Consider the following 14354-nt stretch of genomic DNA (forward strand, 5'->3'; position numbering starts at 1 on the left):
TTTACCACGACGTCACTCTACTTTACAACTTCGCAAACATATAAATAGGTGCCTACCCCCAATTCTGTGCAAGAACGTATCATGTACTTAAAACATGAATCGACAATAAATGTGGTATGATATGAATTAGACGCCGGATAATTCAACAATAACTACTCTCTTGTATAGATCATCTGCGTTTTCTGACTCGGAATGTCGACTCTAGGTCGTGCTTGGAGGACATCGCAATCATGAAAAATATGGACTGGATTAAATGGGCTAGATACGTTTCTCAAAGTTTTGATGTTAGGCAAGCGCTCAGACGGAAGATAATTTGTTGATCGCTTCTCAGAATTTCTGTCTGTTTATGTCAACTTTTCCACATCGAGGATCGGACTTGGCATCTGCAAAACAAGAGCTTTGCAAGCGGCCCCGCGCATTGTCTTCCAATATCTTGTCCGATAGAAGACCACAAGTACGCAAAGTAGCCGACCATTTTCATAAGCCATTCTTCATATCATCTTTCAACATCAGAGTGACTATCGCGACACTCTTCCACCTATTGCAGCTCTCCGCGAAGCTAGTCTCGTAGGCCGCCGACCTTCAATCGACAGGTCTTCGGCAACCGTCCAAGGCACAATTGCTGCACATGATGGCCAAAAGCAATGGCACCGTGCAAAACTTGAAGGTGCCTTCGATCCTGACACGACATATCTGTCCAGGGCTCATGTAAAGATAGCTGTTCCCCTCGAAGTTCCCATCTTCGTTGGCAGTGGAAAGAGTCCATTATCATAGCGTGTCTTGGGCATCGTCTGGCGAGTCTTATCCGAGAGGGCGAGAACATTCCAAAAATAACCATGTTCTGCGCATGGTGAAAGACATCATGACTCTAAAGCCCATGCGTGAAATGGAAGGACAACTTGAGGCACAGGTGCATTCTTCTTGCTGCATGCAGCTTATCGCAATTAACGTTGAGTTGTTCCCAAGTTAACCATAATGAGGCACCTTTGACGAGATCGTCATGGCTTTCCCACGGTCTTCATCGGTCCTAGTTGTCGGTCGTATCTATAAGTGTTTGGCTCTGTACTCAGAACAACAGTAGGTAATACCCCTGAAGCAGATCCTACCTTCTCGGCCGAATGCCAGCGTTTCGGTCGACTTGATGAGCGAGAAGACTATTCACTGAAGAAGGCAGCAATAGCTACTAAACCCCAATCGCTAAGCAATAGCATGCCTTGAATCCTATACAAGGTTAGCGTGAAAAGAAGCATTGGGGGTATATCTATTTTGTACCAACTGACTTTTCCTTCTATCAGAAGGAAATTGAGCAAAAGAATCGCGGCGAAGAGACTGACGACTTCGAAGCCGTCGAATACCAAAGTCATGCCATCTACTCCCATGCCCCAAGCTATTAGCACTACTAGCGGTGTGATGAATAGAGCTGTCTGTAAGCATTTCCCGATCGTAAAGTTCATGGCGTTATCCAGTCTATCCTCGATGGCATGTGATATTGGCGCAAGATCACAATTTGGAATTGGCAGCAGAACGAGGCCAATAAAAGTCTGCGATAGTTTGGCACCAGTACTCAGCGCGTTGATGCTATTGACGGTATAATCAACGCAGAGGGCTGAAAGGCCCGCAGAAATGATGAATGTCGCGACTGCCACTCCTAGATGGAGGTTCGGTGTTCTCGTAGTGGACGTGTCGTCTTCTGACTCACCAACGGTATGCCTCACGATATCCTCGTCACGCAACATGGCATGCGCTATAGGAGCCGTGGCGATCACTGTCCCAGTCTGTATCGCTGCAGCAATGCCTCGTTCTCTGGTCCTTTGCGCCCATTTCTCTGATTTCTGTGTCTCCTCCCTAAAGGTCGCCGTGTGCGATCTGAATTGATAGTACATATAGCAAGCATATACCCATATCAGTATGAAAGAGGCACCACGTGATTGCTTGGGTATCTTATCAGGCGCCATCTGATCGAGAAGTTTTGATGCCGTCGGTATAAGCAAGCTGGTTGCTGCCAACGAAAGAAGGTTTGCGCTCGTGTGTGCCACCCCCAAATTGAAGTACTGATGTTCTCGCTGGTGACTGCCTGCATAGATACTCAGCCCCAGAATCAGCAGCAGGTTCGCAAGGAGACTTCCGACCAATGATGTCTGAAGAAGCACAGTTTCTCGTGCCTGTATTAAGATTATAGATCCAACCAGCTGGACGAAGTTACTGCCAAGATGTAAATGTTTGTGAATTGAAGTGGAAGATCTGGACCGACTACCTTGTGCTTACGTAGAGGAGACCCATTATCAAATCACCAACCCTCAGACTGATCTCGTCTAGTGCCATCTCGCACATGAAACTCAATGGAAAGATTGCGATGAAGTTGATGATGAAGGTTGCTACGGAATCCCCTAGTTTCGCATGTAGTATTATACCGGCTGGCACACATGGTAGCAATACGTTGACCCAAGAGCTGAAGAACGTCCTTAGGACCTGATTCGTGACTGTGAAGCGAGTGGGTCTCTTATAGAGAAAGGACTCAATTGCAGAGCCGCGTTCTATACTTGCGGGCTTTCGGTTGCGAACCGTCAGATTGTTGAGAACCGCAGCCGAGTGACTCCTGTCGTTGAACGAGATGCGCCGCCGGTCCCCAGTTCCTCCATGAGAAGCCCTTGTCTCCAGCTCAGCCGGCGCTGAGCTTGCCTGCTGCAACGGAGGCAAGTCAGTCCAGTCGATTTCCAGGGGTGAGTCTGCCTCGCCTGCTCTCCGACCAGCTTCCAGATCTGGGTTTGATTCCACGGCCCTTCGAGGCGCATCCCAACGATAGATGGCAAAGGGATTGAAGTGTCCTGCATGGCGCTCGCGTTGCCCAACCATTCGCAGAGGACCTAACGGTCCGGATCGTCGAGCGTTCCGCCGTGCCAAGGCTTTTACCCTGTGGTTAGCGCTGCTACTCATCATGCGCCAATATTTGACGCGGAAAAACCACGTAGCGTTCTATCACGAAAAGCAGGGCCAACAACGGGAGTATTGTGTCTCGCGTTCAGTGAAAGAACTGTCTCTCTCACACTCTTTCTTCTAGGGTCTACAATGTGCGAGAGCACAGATGATCTGACCATGCCCACAATCGGCTAGACCTAAAGTAACTTAAAGCAGAATTTAGTCAGAATCGCATCTTGAAATCTTGACAGGGGCCATTTAGCACGGATCATATATTTGCACTTACGGATCTGTACTCGGTTTAAGCGTGCAGATAGCTGATTGAAGGCGATGGTCAGCTCACTTATGTTTTCATCATGTGCAGATGGTAACTCTGCAGAAGGGACATATGTCTCCTGTCCTGGCCAACAAAATCTAAGCGGACTATTGCTACCGAGCGCTGAGTTGACTGCAGGGGGGGTGTGGTCGAAGGATCAGGCAAATTGGGGGCGGAAAATCGTGAAATAAGTGTGAAGGAACAGGTGGTAGACCATGTAGCGGTATATAAAAGGATCAACTAAGCAGTAGACAAGGGTCTGCGCAGTCGTCAGCGTATTTACCATGAGGAGAGTAGGAGCGTCCCACCTTGCTACATATTAACTAAGAATCCCAATTCCACAACTTCATCCGGTGGCGTCGTCACTTGAACTGTGGACCTGAAGTCTGCCGCACCGAGCCGTATCTTGTTTTCAGTTCCACCTTGAACTAGTTGTCCGCCATCTCGTCTTTATTGATTATTTCTTTCCGTTTGGACCTTGTGGCTGCTCGGTTAGGATCTCTAGCTGGGCTCCCTCTTGCTGACATGGCATAGCCTTTTCCCCCTTTTTTTTTTCTTGGTGGGGGGGGGGGGGGGGGGGATGTTCTGGAACCAATCGTAATCCTCCAGCGCGCTTATGTATCCCTACTGCGGTGTTACGTCTAGAGTCAGAGCTGAACAAGGACATGCGTATGTTCGGAGTACAATGGCGTCCCGTCGCGAAGTAGCCAGAAGGTAAGGTAGGTCCATCAGATGGTTGATCTGACCAAGCGAATCTGTTCCTTCGAAGCAAGGTTAAGTAGCAATGCGGTGATGCTTGTTTGTGCGCATTGTCATGTTTTTTTTTTTTTTTCATATGCGGAAACGGAATATAGCATAGCCAGTAATTAACTTATTAATCAAGCCCTATAATGGCAAATTAGTCTAATCGCATGATAAAAATTGCAAGTGCCACGATATATGGTACGGCCATTCTGTAATGACATCAAATGGCGCAACAACTCCAACACCCGTGAACTCCATAAATCCAAGCTTGCCACCTGAGGTCTCTTGGAATAGGGTATAAGTCGAGCCGATGCAATCTGGTGAGCTGGTTGTAATCCAAAGAACAGTTTGAAGAAACAGAGGGCAAAGATTTCACGTCGCGCCTATCTGATCGTGTTGATGAAGGCATTGATAACATGGTCTTTGTGATGACCTTGTGCCGCAAGAGAGGCATCCTCCTTCAGCGTCTTTCCGAGATAGACGAGACGAATTCGCCTGGAACTAGGATCTAGACCTGACTGCTGCAGAGCCCTTTGCGCGACGCCCCGTACACTCTCCTCGGGGGAGACACGGACGAGGATATCGCGGGCAGTCTCACTGATTCGTATCCGTACCATGGTGACGGATTTCGGTTCGGCGACGGCCTTGCCCTTTTCCTCTCGCCGACGCGCTGCCTCGGCTTCATCGATATCTTCGGTAGATTCCTCGCCGCTGGCTTTCTCGACCTTGCGATCTAGCTCGGGCTCCGGACTGCCAGTGAGCGTAATGTTGATGGGATCTATGACGATCCACTCTGGCAACGCATAATACTGGCCGAGAGAGTCATAGACGCCGTTGGCCAAGTCACCGGTCGGCAGGGTGACCTCGGCAGCCCTGAGCATTCCCTGAGCAGTACCCAGGGCGGGATCGTCATCGGAGGCTTGCTCTCGAGCGGTCGGATCGGGGCTCTTTGCTGTCCTGGCCAGATCGGCTTCCCATAGTTCCCGGAGGGCAGCGTGTACAATCTGCCATACCTCGGCCCTCCCGGTGACTCGTGTGTCGAAGAAGTCTTCCCTCTCTTTGTCGAGCTGGGCTCTTGTCCATGTCCTGTTTTTGGACTGCCAGACGTGCCACCTCAGCGGCTTGTCTATGTGCTGATCGAGGGGCCGCTGCTCCCTGCGGCGCCTGGATGAATCGGAGGAGGATGTCTGGGCGGGGGGTCGTGTGGTTTGAGCGACATCGGGCTGCCTCGAGCTGCCCTGTTCGGCCGGTGCAGGTTGTAGTCGAGGTGAGTTGATGGCGCGGGAGGATCCACCAGGGGCGCCGCCGGGATAAGGCGCGTTGGGCCCGGCAGGTTGAGAGAAACAGCAACCCTGAGAAGAGACGACAAGTTCAGCTGATGCTAGTAGGACGAGATGGTGGGCGGTCAGTCAGCAACTTACCATTGTAAGACCAGGCCTAAGAGCTGGTGTGATACATGGTACACATGGAAGAGGCAACTAAGATATTTCACCCTGTCAGACCGACTGAACAAAGCCAGTGAGAACCACTTGAAGTGAGTTTCCTAGTGCCAGGGAGCGAAAGAAGGAAAGTGAGAAAGAAAGAGGTTAGCTATTGATTTCGCGAAGTTGAGGCTCATCAAAAGGTTAGACTAGACTAACATTGGTAGCTTCTTGATCTGATCTCTTTCGTCTTGGCGGCCCCCGCTTCCGAGGCTGACTACGGTAAACTAACCCCAAGGTTAGTCTGCATGCTATGTATGTAATGCAATAGGGGCAAGGGGGTCGGGAGCACCGAAATAGAATCAGAATGCCGTCGGGTTACAGCTCATCACGACTTGCCGATAGATACCACGAGCAATTTCATACGACTAAAATTCGATTTCTAGTTTTTATCTTCCTTTTCCTTCGCCGGCTGTTCTTCCTTGATCCTTGCAATCTTTCTTGTACATTTGTCTGCCGCATGATGAGCTCTGCAGACTTGGAGACACATCACTTCACCACAGAAACCCACGGCATTTCGCGGTCCCGCAAAGGCAAATTGCCATGTCTTTTTTCTTGGCCGGGTCGAGAGCATCATTGACCATGTCGTCGTCCTTGACTCCATCCACGTAGTCGAACGTGAGCTCGTCACCTTTCGGGATGTCCCGAATCGCAAAGAATGCCAGGTCGTGAAGGTGCTTGTCTGCGTGGTCCCCAACTCTGGCAAAAATGCGCAGGTTCGGGTCGCAGGAATGGTTTATGAACCGGGAGGGGCCGGACATGAATTCCCCGTCGACTTCCAGGGGCGGGCCTCTGAGCCTCTCGTCTGGGGACTCGGGATCCGAGAACTTGTCGAGGGCGAACAGATATACGTCTTTCCGCGACGCGATGTCTGATAGGGCCCTTCTGCGGTCTGCCTCTTCCGGCGTGATGACCTCCCCCATGTACGTGTCAACGAACTGGCCCTTCTTGAGGTCCACCGTGCTTCTGACACCCCAGCCTCTATTGGGGGTCCTGAAAATCTGAAGGGGGATTCTCCTGCCCCTTTCCACCACACGATTTGGGCAGTCTGGGCCGCAGGCGCATCCGTCGTGGCACTCGTAGATGGGCTCCCTGGATTCGAGAACCTTTGACCTCAAGTGCCCTCTCTTGATGCCATGCGTGTGGTAAGCGTAGGCCTTTTTCGGTGATGCGTCGCCGTGCGTGCCGTATTCCATTTCGGAATCGTCGCCCGAGTCCTCCAGCTCCTGCAGACAGTGGCAGGTATCGTACTGGCATTGCTCACCGTGATCACAGTCGCAGCCGCTACGGAACTCATCTCTAGCAGGTTCGACGCCTCGGCGATAGACGGAGTGGTCGGTGAAACGAAAATGCGAGCTGGGGACAGTGTTGTCAATGTGGTTGATGATGGTGACAGGGAATTCGTTGTGATGTTTGAAGGAGCGAATCTGACACCAGTGGCAGTCTTTCTTTTCCGAATCATGGCCCTGAGTTTTGTGTTTGTAAGTATGCTGTGTAATACATATCACTACTATTAAAACACAAGGGAATGGAATTGAAAACGAAAACGAAAACGAAACCCCCCAAAATGGCATAAGAGGGTGGGACGAGAGGTGTTAGCTCACCTTCTTGCCATGGAAGAAGAAATGTCGCTTGCTCCATTCCTCCATGTTTGATTCTGGTTCTGTTTCCGTTTCTGTTCCGATGATTGTGAATTTGCGCTCAGCGCCGGGGCCAAGAACAGTTTGCGAAACCCAAGGCCATTGCAACACGCATTGGCCGTTTGGTTGCTATGCTTGCTGCGATGTGGCGGCAAGTTCAGGACTTCTGCCGGTGCTTGCAGTCGCTGCGTAATGTCGCTGGAGGCCAGACGCGTTCTGGCGCGTTAATTGAAGCCCCGCCACCCAGCCTCCGCTCACCACCAGGCACTGAGTAATTGCACAGTGGGGTATCGAGTAGTTGTACCACAAAGCAACGGCCGCATCCCCGAACCCAGACGGAATGAGATCAAGTTTGTACAGGGCCTTGTTTTGTATGGTGAATACAAACACACATATCAAATCAATGATATGGTATGATTTACGCGACCAAGGTTGTTGAATCTCGTGTTTAACCTTGTTCGCTGCCTTTTATTCTCTGTCATCTAATTCCACCCCTGACATTGTTTGCCGCCAAGACTTTGTGAGTTCCTTTTCCCATCACCTCGACAGCGCTGCAGAAGCCCGTCATTGTCGGCTTCAGTGGCACACTCGATCATGAAGCCTTGTTGCCTAAGCGGCGCCGTGTCAACCGTTGCGACTGGCAGATGTGAAGATGTTATGTCATGCGACAGACAGAAAGAGCCCTCAAGACAGACTCCACAACTTGTTCCGTTGAGGAGCACGTCTCTCGTGGCACCAACGGGAACGGTATGCATGCAGGAGAGTCTTGCCGGCAAGCCTTCCCATGAGACAAGCCGGAGTATTTGCTCGCAGTGCTGGGCGGTCGGTTGAGATGAGTTGCTGCGGCCTGCTCGACTTCCTCATCACGAGGTTCTCGAAGCCTCGACATTGACCATGACTGCTGGCCAGTGTTGGTGGCTGGCTGGTTGGGGAGAGCTGTTGCATCCTGGCCAATTTCCTCGTCACAAGGTTTTCGGAGTCTTGAAAGCGGCCAGGACCTGCGTTTAAGCTCGTTTTGCCCATCGCGTATAGGTCTTGGAGCCAAAGGTTCAGACCAAACTCTACGGCTCTGTTGATAGAAGCTCGATAAGGTATTTGGGGATATGCTTCCGCTATCGGCACCAAGGGGACCACGGTCCTTCGGAGGACTGTACGCTTGTGAGCGCCACGGGACCTGACAGATTTTTCCCAGGGAGGATCCGAACCCGGAATATCCAATGAGTTGCTGGTATGACGCTCTTGAGAGCGTAAAGTCTTCCTCGGGTTCATTGTAGGGTATTAATGAGTCGAATCTGACAGTAAGTGGTTCACTCGTGTCAATCCACCCATTCCTATGCAGAGGAAGAGACAGGTCCTCGAGGTATAGGATAATGCCGTTATCAGGGTGAGGGCTAGCAGGAAAGACCGGAAGATATGGTCGTCGTTTTCGTGCATGTTTGTGTCTCTCCACAAGGTCGGTATCACCGAACGATGTCATGGTGAGAATCACAACTTTGCCAACCGTCACTCGCGGTGATAGGATGACGACTGGATGATCATAACATCCGGGGTCGAGACTTAGATCGATACCCGGAGTATTCATGCGTGGTAGCCATGCAATATGGCCTGCAAGCTGTGTGCGAGCCATAGTCTTCATCTGTCTTGATCGGTGTCTATGAAAAAAATGCTCAAGTTCACGGATCGCAAGAAGATATTCAAGTTCAACGATGATAGAAGAAGTTTGGAATTTGGGATGGGCGATGCACGTCAAGAAAAAGTCCAAAACTTCTGGGCTTGCCTGTATTTGTAGTCATGACCCAACCGAACTAATTTTCTCGTACCATGGTGGCTGTGTTATTGGGTTTAGCCGATTACCAAAGAGAAAAAAAGAAGAAAACCTTTTCTTTTAGAGTTTTTTTCAAGAAGCATTTTCTTTTTTCTTTTGTGGAGCATTCCATGTTGGTCATGCTCACAGTGAAGACGCATATATACAACTGGCAAAGATCTGGGTTCATGTCTATGGCATCCCTCGTCTACATCTTAAAATGTGTCGGTTGAGGTATAGCTATCTGCCCGCGCTCTACATTCTCAATGAGCATTACCTCGGTTGATTTCCAGGTTGCTGTTGAGCCAGGTCCCGATTTTGAATCTTGGTTAAAATGAGTATAGTTTTGAGAGGTTGTGCCACCAATATGTCTCGCACACCGAACCAATACCAAGCGCATCGTAGGCATGCAGGTACACATGATGCCAACGGTAACCTCAACCGTTGACCACATGACCACATGATAATAATCCCATGTCAGGTTTGTTGAATTTTGCATTTGAATGAGCGCAGCAAAACGGATTGCACTGATGATCGTAACACTAGACATATTAGACCAGACATATCTTATTGATTACCAGTGCAGCACTTACAAAGATCCAACGCAGAACATCAGTGCGACCCCGACCTTTTTCCACACGCTTAACTGGAGTTTCCGCAGTTGATATAGGGGTATGGCCAACAGCCATACATCTAGGGCTACACTGACAGCCGCATTCGACCAAGCCGCCGCACCAATGTTGATGCACTTGCCTTCTTTTCCTTGGAATTGCGTCCAAAAGAAGTTAAGTGGTATGCATTGACCGAAGACGACGAGGATAAACGCCGCCCCGAAGAGAACATCAAACACCGCCGTCCATAGCAGAAGCTGGCGTGTGTTCTTTCCTGGGAAGATTTTGGCATAAAATGCGATCATGGAAAGTTTGAGAACGGAAACTTCGAAAAAGTAGAACGGCTCCATGAGCCAGAAGCCTAGGGCAAAATGCGTCAGAGACTCGGTCGGTAACGTCCAAATGTCCCTTCCGAGACCATTGCCCATCAGCAGCAAGTGGTTGGATACGCTGCTAGGAATACATGCCAGCCATGTGAGGAGGATGAGCCAATCGTCGAGAGTGATGCCATTTGAAGTGAAGAGCCTCTTGAACGCCAGCCGCGTGAGCACAAGGACAGTTGCAATTCCCATCAAGCTGACAGAGATGGCCAAATAGTTTGCAGGTTGGTGTCGTATTGGAGCACCACAAATTGTCTGGGTGATATTCTTGGTAACTGCAAATGTCAGTACACCACCACGTTTCGGAGCTACGGCTGGTGAGGCATACACAAAGCTTCTTGTAGCGTGCAACGGTTGAGCACACACGTTTCCACGAGAGAATTGAGCTCCTGGTTGGTGCACTGACAGCTGGTGTCTGCCATGCTACAAGACGAAGCTTGTATGGCAGATACAAGACATGTCAGCTTTGGAATATTAGTGTAATTCTCTGTATGGTTCAACGTTTCCGCGGCTTACTGCACAAGTCGGAAGCTGATCCATGGCTGCGTGGAACCCTGAAAGAGCACAACCAAATGGTGCAAAACCTAACCACAGAAAGTTGCTCAAACGGAAAAATCGTTCTGGATTTTTTTCTGATATCCGAGTAGTACTAGGGGATGGTTGTCGAACGTGGCGATGGCCGCATTTTATCTCGTTTCAGTCAAAATGTGCATCTACTGCTGGATCATGCCGTACTATCAGCTTGATGTCTAGTATTGGTATAGTATTGGTATTAGTGCTCAACTACCGGGGTGGTGAACGGTCCGACCGAAGTGTCTGCATTGGCTAAAACTTAAAATCTGCAGAGTACTGTTCATCCATGTGTAGATCAGTAACAGGCTTAGGTATCTCACTATCGACGGTATGATGATTATTGTTCAGGGATGTCATTCCTAACAAGACGATCCGGGAATTGATCTGCCACGTGCGCTTGGACACTACGGATGCCGACTCAGTCGTACACACTTTGAATGACACTTGGGAGTCCGTGGGGTCTCCATCTTCGCTCTTGGCACTGCGGTGATCTACCCGTGGACGTAGCAGTTGAGCAATGACTGGGAAACATTGTCCCGAATGAGATGTTCTCATGGACCAGGCATATTTGCAAAGTATACACTCCAGGCGCCCAATAATCCCGATTGTGGAGGTGCTTGGGAGTCTTCGAGATGATATAACATGACGACGATGAACGCCCACTCTAAGATGATACGATTTTCACATTATGAGAAACTTGCGCAAACACTATATTAGAGAGTCGTTACTTCCGTCTCGGCAAACCATTCGCTAAAGCTTGAGTTGTCATTGCAGTAAATGGGTGTTAGTTTGTAGTGGTTGGGGCTTATATGCGGAGTTGACAAGTGAAAGCGTCCATACCTTAGTCTAGTGGGAATGCCGTTGATGCGGTAGTCCCACGTTGTGACGGGACAAACAGGCATTTTTTGACATATGCGTGACTCGGCCTCTAAACCATTTCAGTGGTGATAAATGCTTCTGCATCACATGTCGCTGATACTGACGCTTTCTGATGTGAACGTCTCCAGAAGAGCATGGTTGTCGCGAACGACCTCAAGGACGACCAGTTCAGGTTAGCTGCATAATGCGTTCGTCCGTCCCGTCTTAATGATCTGCGTTGGAGTTGGACACATGGTCTCGAGATGGTGCTACTTCCGCCGCGTCGGTAAGGTTGCCGAAGTTGAACAGGGCCCTGATGTTAAACGCAGGTTCAACCCCACTACTAAATCGTACTATCGACTGGTCTGCATGATTCAGAGAGAAAGGGTGCGATGAAGTTAACAATGCGCTCGCAGATCAGTTTACTTCGACATCTATAGCCGCTATTGAAACAAGAGCTATTGCTTCAGGTTGATGTCACATTGGGTCGTAGGTGTTTGGAAGAGACGTAGGGCTTGGTTCTGACTATCCGCTGATCGCTAACCTCGGTTAGTGCGCTCAGACGTCTAGGAAGGCCACTCCCACTATCACCCAACCTTATTTTCAAAGGTGGCGGGATAGGAGCAAGTATTTGTTTTTGCGCGATGGGGTAAATGTGTCCGCTCAACAGCAACAGGCAACCGGAAGTTGAAAATGTCGCACGATGTGATCATTCTTACGAAGTGGCCCTAAAGCAGGCTATATACTCATGAAGCCCGATGCCTGTGTCATCTTGCTATTGGGGCAGAGCCTCGGCTGCTATCGAAAGCATGACCAAGTAAAACAATAGAGAAAAAGACAGTAACATGTCATATTCTAGCACTCGATTCTTCAACTGTCTATTGAGGGTAATCCTAAAATCAGTCAGATTCTACTATTATACAAACTCCGGAACGAATGCCACCAGAAGGTGTGGAACCTGAATCCAGTCAGAACTCGTGCCGATGGACGGAAGGCAATATCCCTTGACCGCAATGGTCTTGGTGTTCTATATAGAAGCAGAGCAACTGCTCTCGACAGCTGTGCGCATTTATGTTGAATTGCGCTCTCCGAATGCGTGATTGGCGAGAGGTTCCGGTAAGAAACTTATTCTTTTGCTAGAGGCAATTTGAGACAGAATGTAGTGGAGGAGAAAATGAATAAATAAAGTTATGGATAGGTCGGAGATGGGTGAACCTCCCATATTCATTTTACCCCTACCATGTCAGATCACGCTTAAATGATATTCGCTACTGTTAAAGAAGTCCAAACTGGTATTGTGCACATTGTCGCTCTATCTCAAACATAAAATGAACACTACATCTCCTCTAACATACCCAAAGCCCTGTCTATTCTGGATGGATAACCCATTGTTGCTCAAAAAATTACTTTCAACCGGCCATCATCCATGCGTTCTTCCGACTTAACGCCCAAAGTCACAAACTTGGTCCATGGAGAACCAATGGGCTATCCACGTCTGAAAAAGCGGGGTGTATCTTAAAGGAAGCTGGCCAGACACATTGGGAATACAACAATATTGACCAATTTACGGAATTATTCTGCGGGCTTTTCCCGAAGAAGTTTCAACATTGGGACTTTATCAAAGGCCAGCTGGAAACATTATATACCCAAGAAGCCCTCCTCCAGAATCCGGATCGCTTTAACGGCATTTTCACGCAAAGAAAGAGGCTTTAGAATTGGACAGCCTTGCCGATGGCTTTTCTGCTTGATTATTGCGACAGAAAGCTTGTCAAAGAAGGAAAGGCAAACGCACATACTAGAATATGCAAACAGCCACCGTCACGGAACCAAACCGAAACTTACTTTAACAAATATTTCAACAGGGTGCTAAGGTTCTACGAGGATTGGCTGAATACGAAGAGAGTGGAAAGTATGGGGGGTTAGGGATCAAAAGCATGGGGGCGATAAATCAGAACGATACAACTACTTAAGACGGGTGTGAACTCGTGGTATTTCCTAAAATGTTAAAGAGAAACTATTGTTGCTATACATCTCTGGATAATGTACTAGCTCGTCATATTGATGTTTTCAATGAATGTGATTACTGTTCTATGATCAACGACTTGCCACTTAAACCTAAAGGAAAGCGGCACGTTGTTCACTGCATGACTAATACCGGCATAGCCTTTTCTTGCCACGTTTTAGTGGATTCCTGAGAAGCAAGTCTTCGCATTACCTGTATGCCTAACGCACATGTGCTTATTATACAAGAAAAATGTTCCACGCTGTCAATTCTAGCACATGAGGTGTTAGGAGTCTGGGATTCGGTGGTCTAAGAATACTATCTTCTAAGTCCATATGGCCTATGTAATCTAATAGCTTTTAAGGCTGTATTGTATAAATCGAATCCATGAAGTTGGAGACTGAGGCCGCCAGAATGTATTTTCATACAGATACGGTAATGCAATATAGGGCTGGACATAGGACAGATTAACACCTGGGCCACAGCAAGGAACGCGTCGCAACGCTGTACTCTGAAATGCATTCATAGATGTACTTGTGGACATTCCAAAAAGCAAACAGCCCCGAGTAAACGTTGTACTTTTTATTAAACTATGCGTACCCCCGATTTCACTAGACTAATCTGTGTTGGATCCGGCGTCTAAACAGCAGTGAGAACCAGTATTTGGCGAGTTTAGAAAAAGCAACCTCCATATGCGTTGATATACGATTTGTCTCAGATGATTAATCGAATGTATCCTGGACTGGTTATCATGATAAGCTACACAGTCATGCCTGAGTTCCTGTACATTGATTCCCATGGCCAAACAAATGTCTCTCGGGGTGAGGACAAAGATTTATGTTGTGCCCTGGGTGCATGAATTCATCGACGGTAGCCTTTGCGTCATGCTTGCAGCCATCGCCTCAGTCGAACGCGGGAGCGTCTCGATTATCCGCTCCTTGACTCAAGTGTTGACTGACGCTTGAGAGATGAGGAGCTCTAAATCATAGAACTTGCAAGCATTAGGAACTAACTCTGTATTGGACGAGA

The 14354-nt window shown here is 48.7% G+C and overlaps 5 protein-coding genes across 5 annotated transcripts; all 5 read right to left on the bottom strand.

The window, feature by feature from the left end:
• Positions 1–965: 965 nt before the first annotated feature.
• On the bottom strand, positions 966–3190 carry BKA67DRAFT_358555 (uncharacterized protein). Its single transcript, XM_046096404.1, has 4 exons — positions 2255–3190; positions 1273–2202; positions 1089–1221; positions 966–1027 (listed from the first exon to the last, which is right to left on the bottom strand). Exons 1-3 carry the CDS (start codon positions 2935–2937, stop codon positions 1155–1157), a joined length of 1680 nt encoding a protein of 559 aa, XP_045954774.1. The 5' UTR covers positions 2938–3190; the 3' UTR covers positions 966–1027; positions 1089–1154.
• Positions 3191–4359: 1169 nt separating this feature from the next.
• Positions 4360–5331, bottom strand: BKA67DRAFT_522322 (uncharacterized protein; the record flags this gene model as incomplete). Its single annotated transcript, XM_046098363.1, has 1 exon — positions 4360–5331. A coding segment is annotated over one exon (972 nt), but the record flags the coding sequence as incomplete, so codon positions are not given.
• A 376-nt stretch (positions 5332–5707) lies between these two features.
• BKA67DRAFT_358636 (histone-lysine N-methyltransferase) lies at positions 5708–7429 on the bottom strand. The gene is made up of 2 exons (XM_046096406.1): positions 7062–7429; positions 5708–6923 (listed from the first exon to the last, which is right to left on the bottom strand). The coding sequence occupies exons 1-2, from the start codon at positions 7104–7106 to the stop codon at positions 5952–5954; spliced, it is 1017 nt and encodes a 338-aa protein (XP_045954776.1). The 5' UTR covers positions 7107–7429; the 3' UTR covers positions 5708–5951.
• BKA67DRAFT_358591 (uncharacterized protein) lies at positions 7392–8921 on the bottom strand. The gene has a single exon (XM_046096405.1). It carries the CDS (start codon positions 8731–8733, stop codon positions 7753–7755), a length of 981 nt encoding a protein of 326 aa, XP_045954777.1. The 5' UTR covers positions 8734–8921; the 3' UTR covers positions 7392–7752.
• A 67-nt stretch (positions 8922–8988) lies between these two features.
• BKA67DRAFT_574220 (uncharacterized protein) lies at positions 8989–10832 on the bottom strand. Its single transcript, XM_046103409.1, has 4 exons — positions 10409–10832; positions 10221–10356; positions 9495–10167; positions 8989–9443 (listed from the first exon to the last, which is right to left on the bottom strand). The coding sequence occupies exons 1-4, from the start codon at positions 10430–10432 to the stop codon at positions 9110–9112; spliced, it is 1167 nt and encodes a 388-aa protein (XP_045954778.1). The 5' UTR covers positions 10433–10832; the 3' UTR covers positions 8989–9109.
• Between the last annotated feature and the right edge of the window lie 3522 nt (positions 10833–14354).

This window comes from Truncatella angustata (assembly GCF_020726525.1).
Source record: "Truncatella angustata strain MPI-SDFR-AT-0073 chromosome Unknown BKA67scaffold_7, whole genome shotgun sequence".
NCBI classification, from domain to species: domain Eukaryota; kingdom Fungi; phylum Ascomycota; class Sordariomycetes; order Amphisphaeriales; family Sporocadaceae; genus Truncatella; species Truncatella angustata.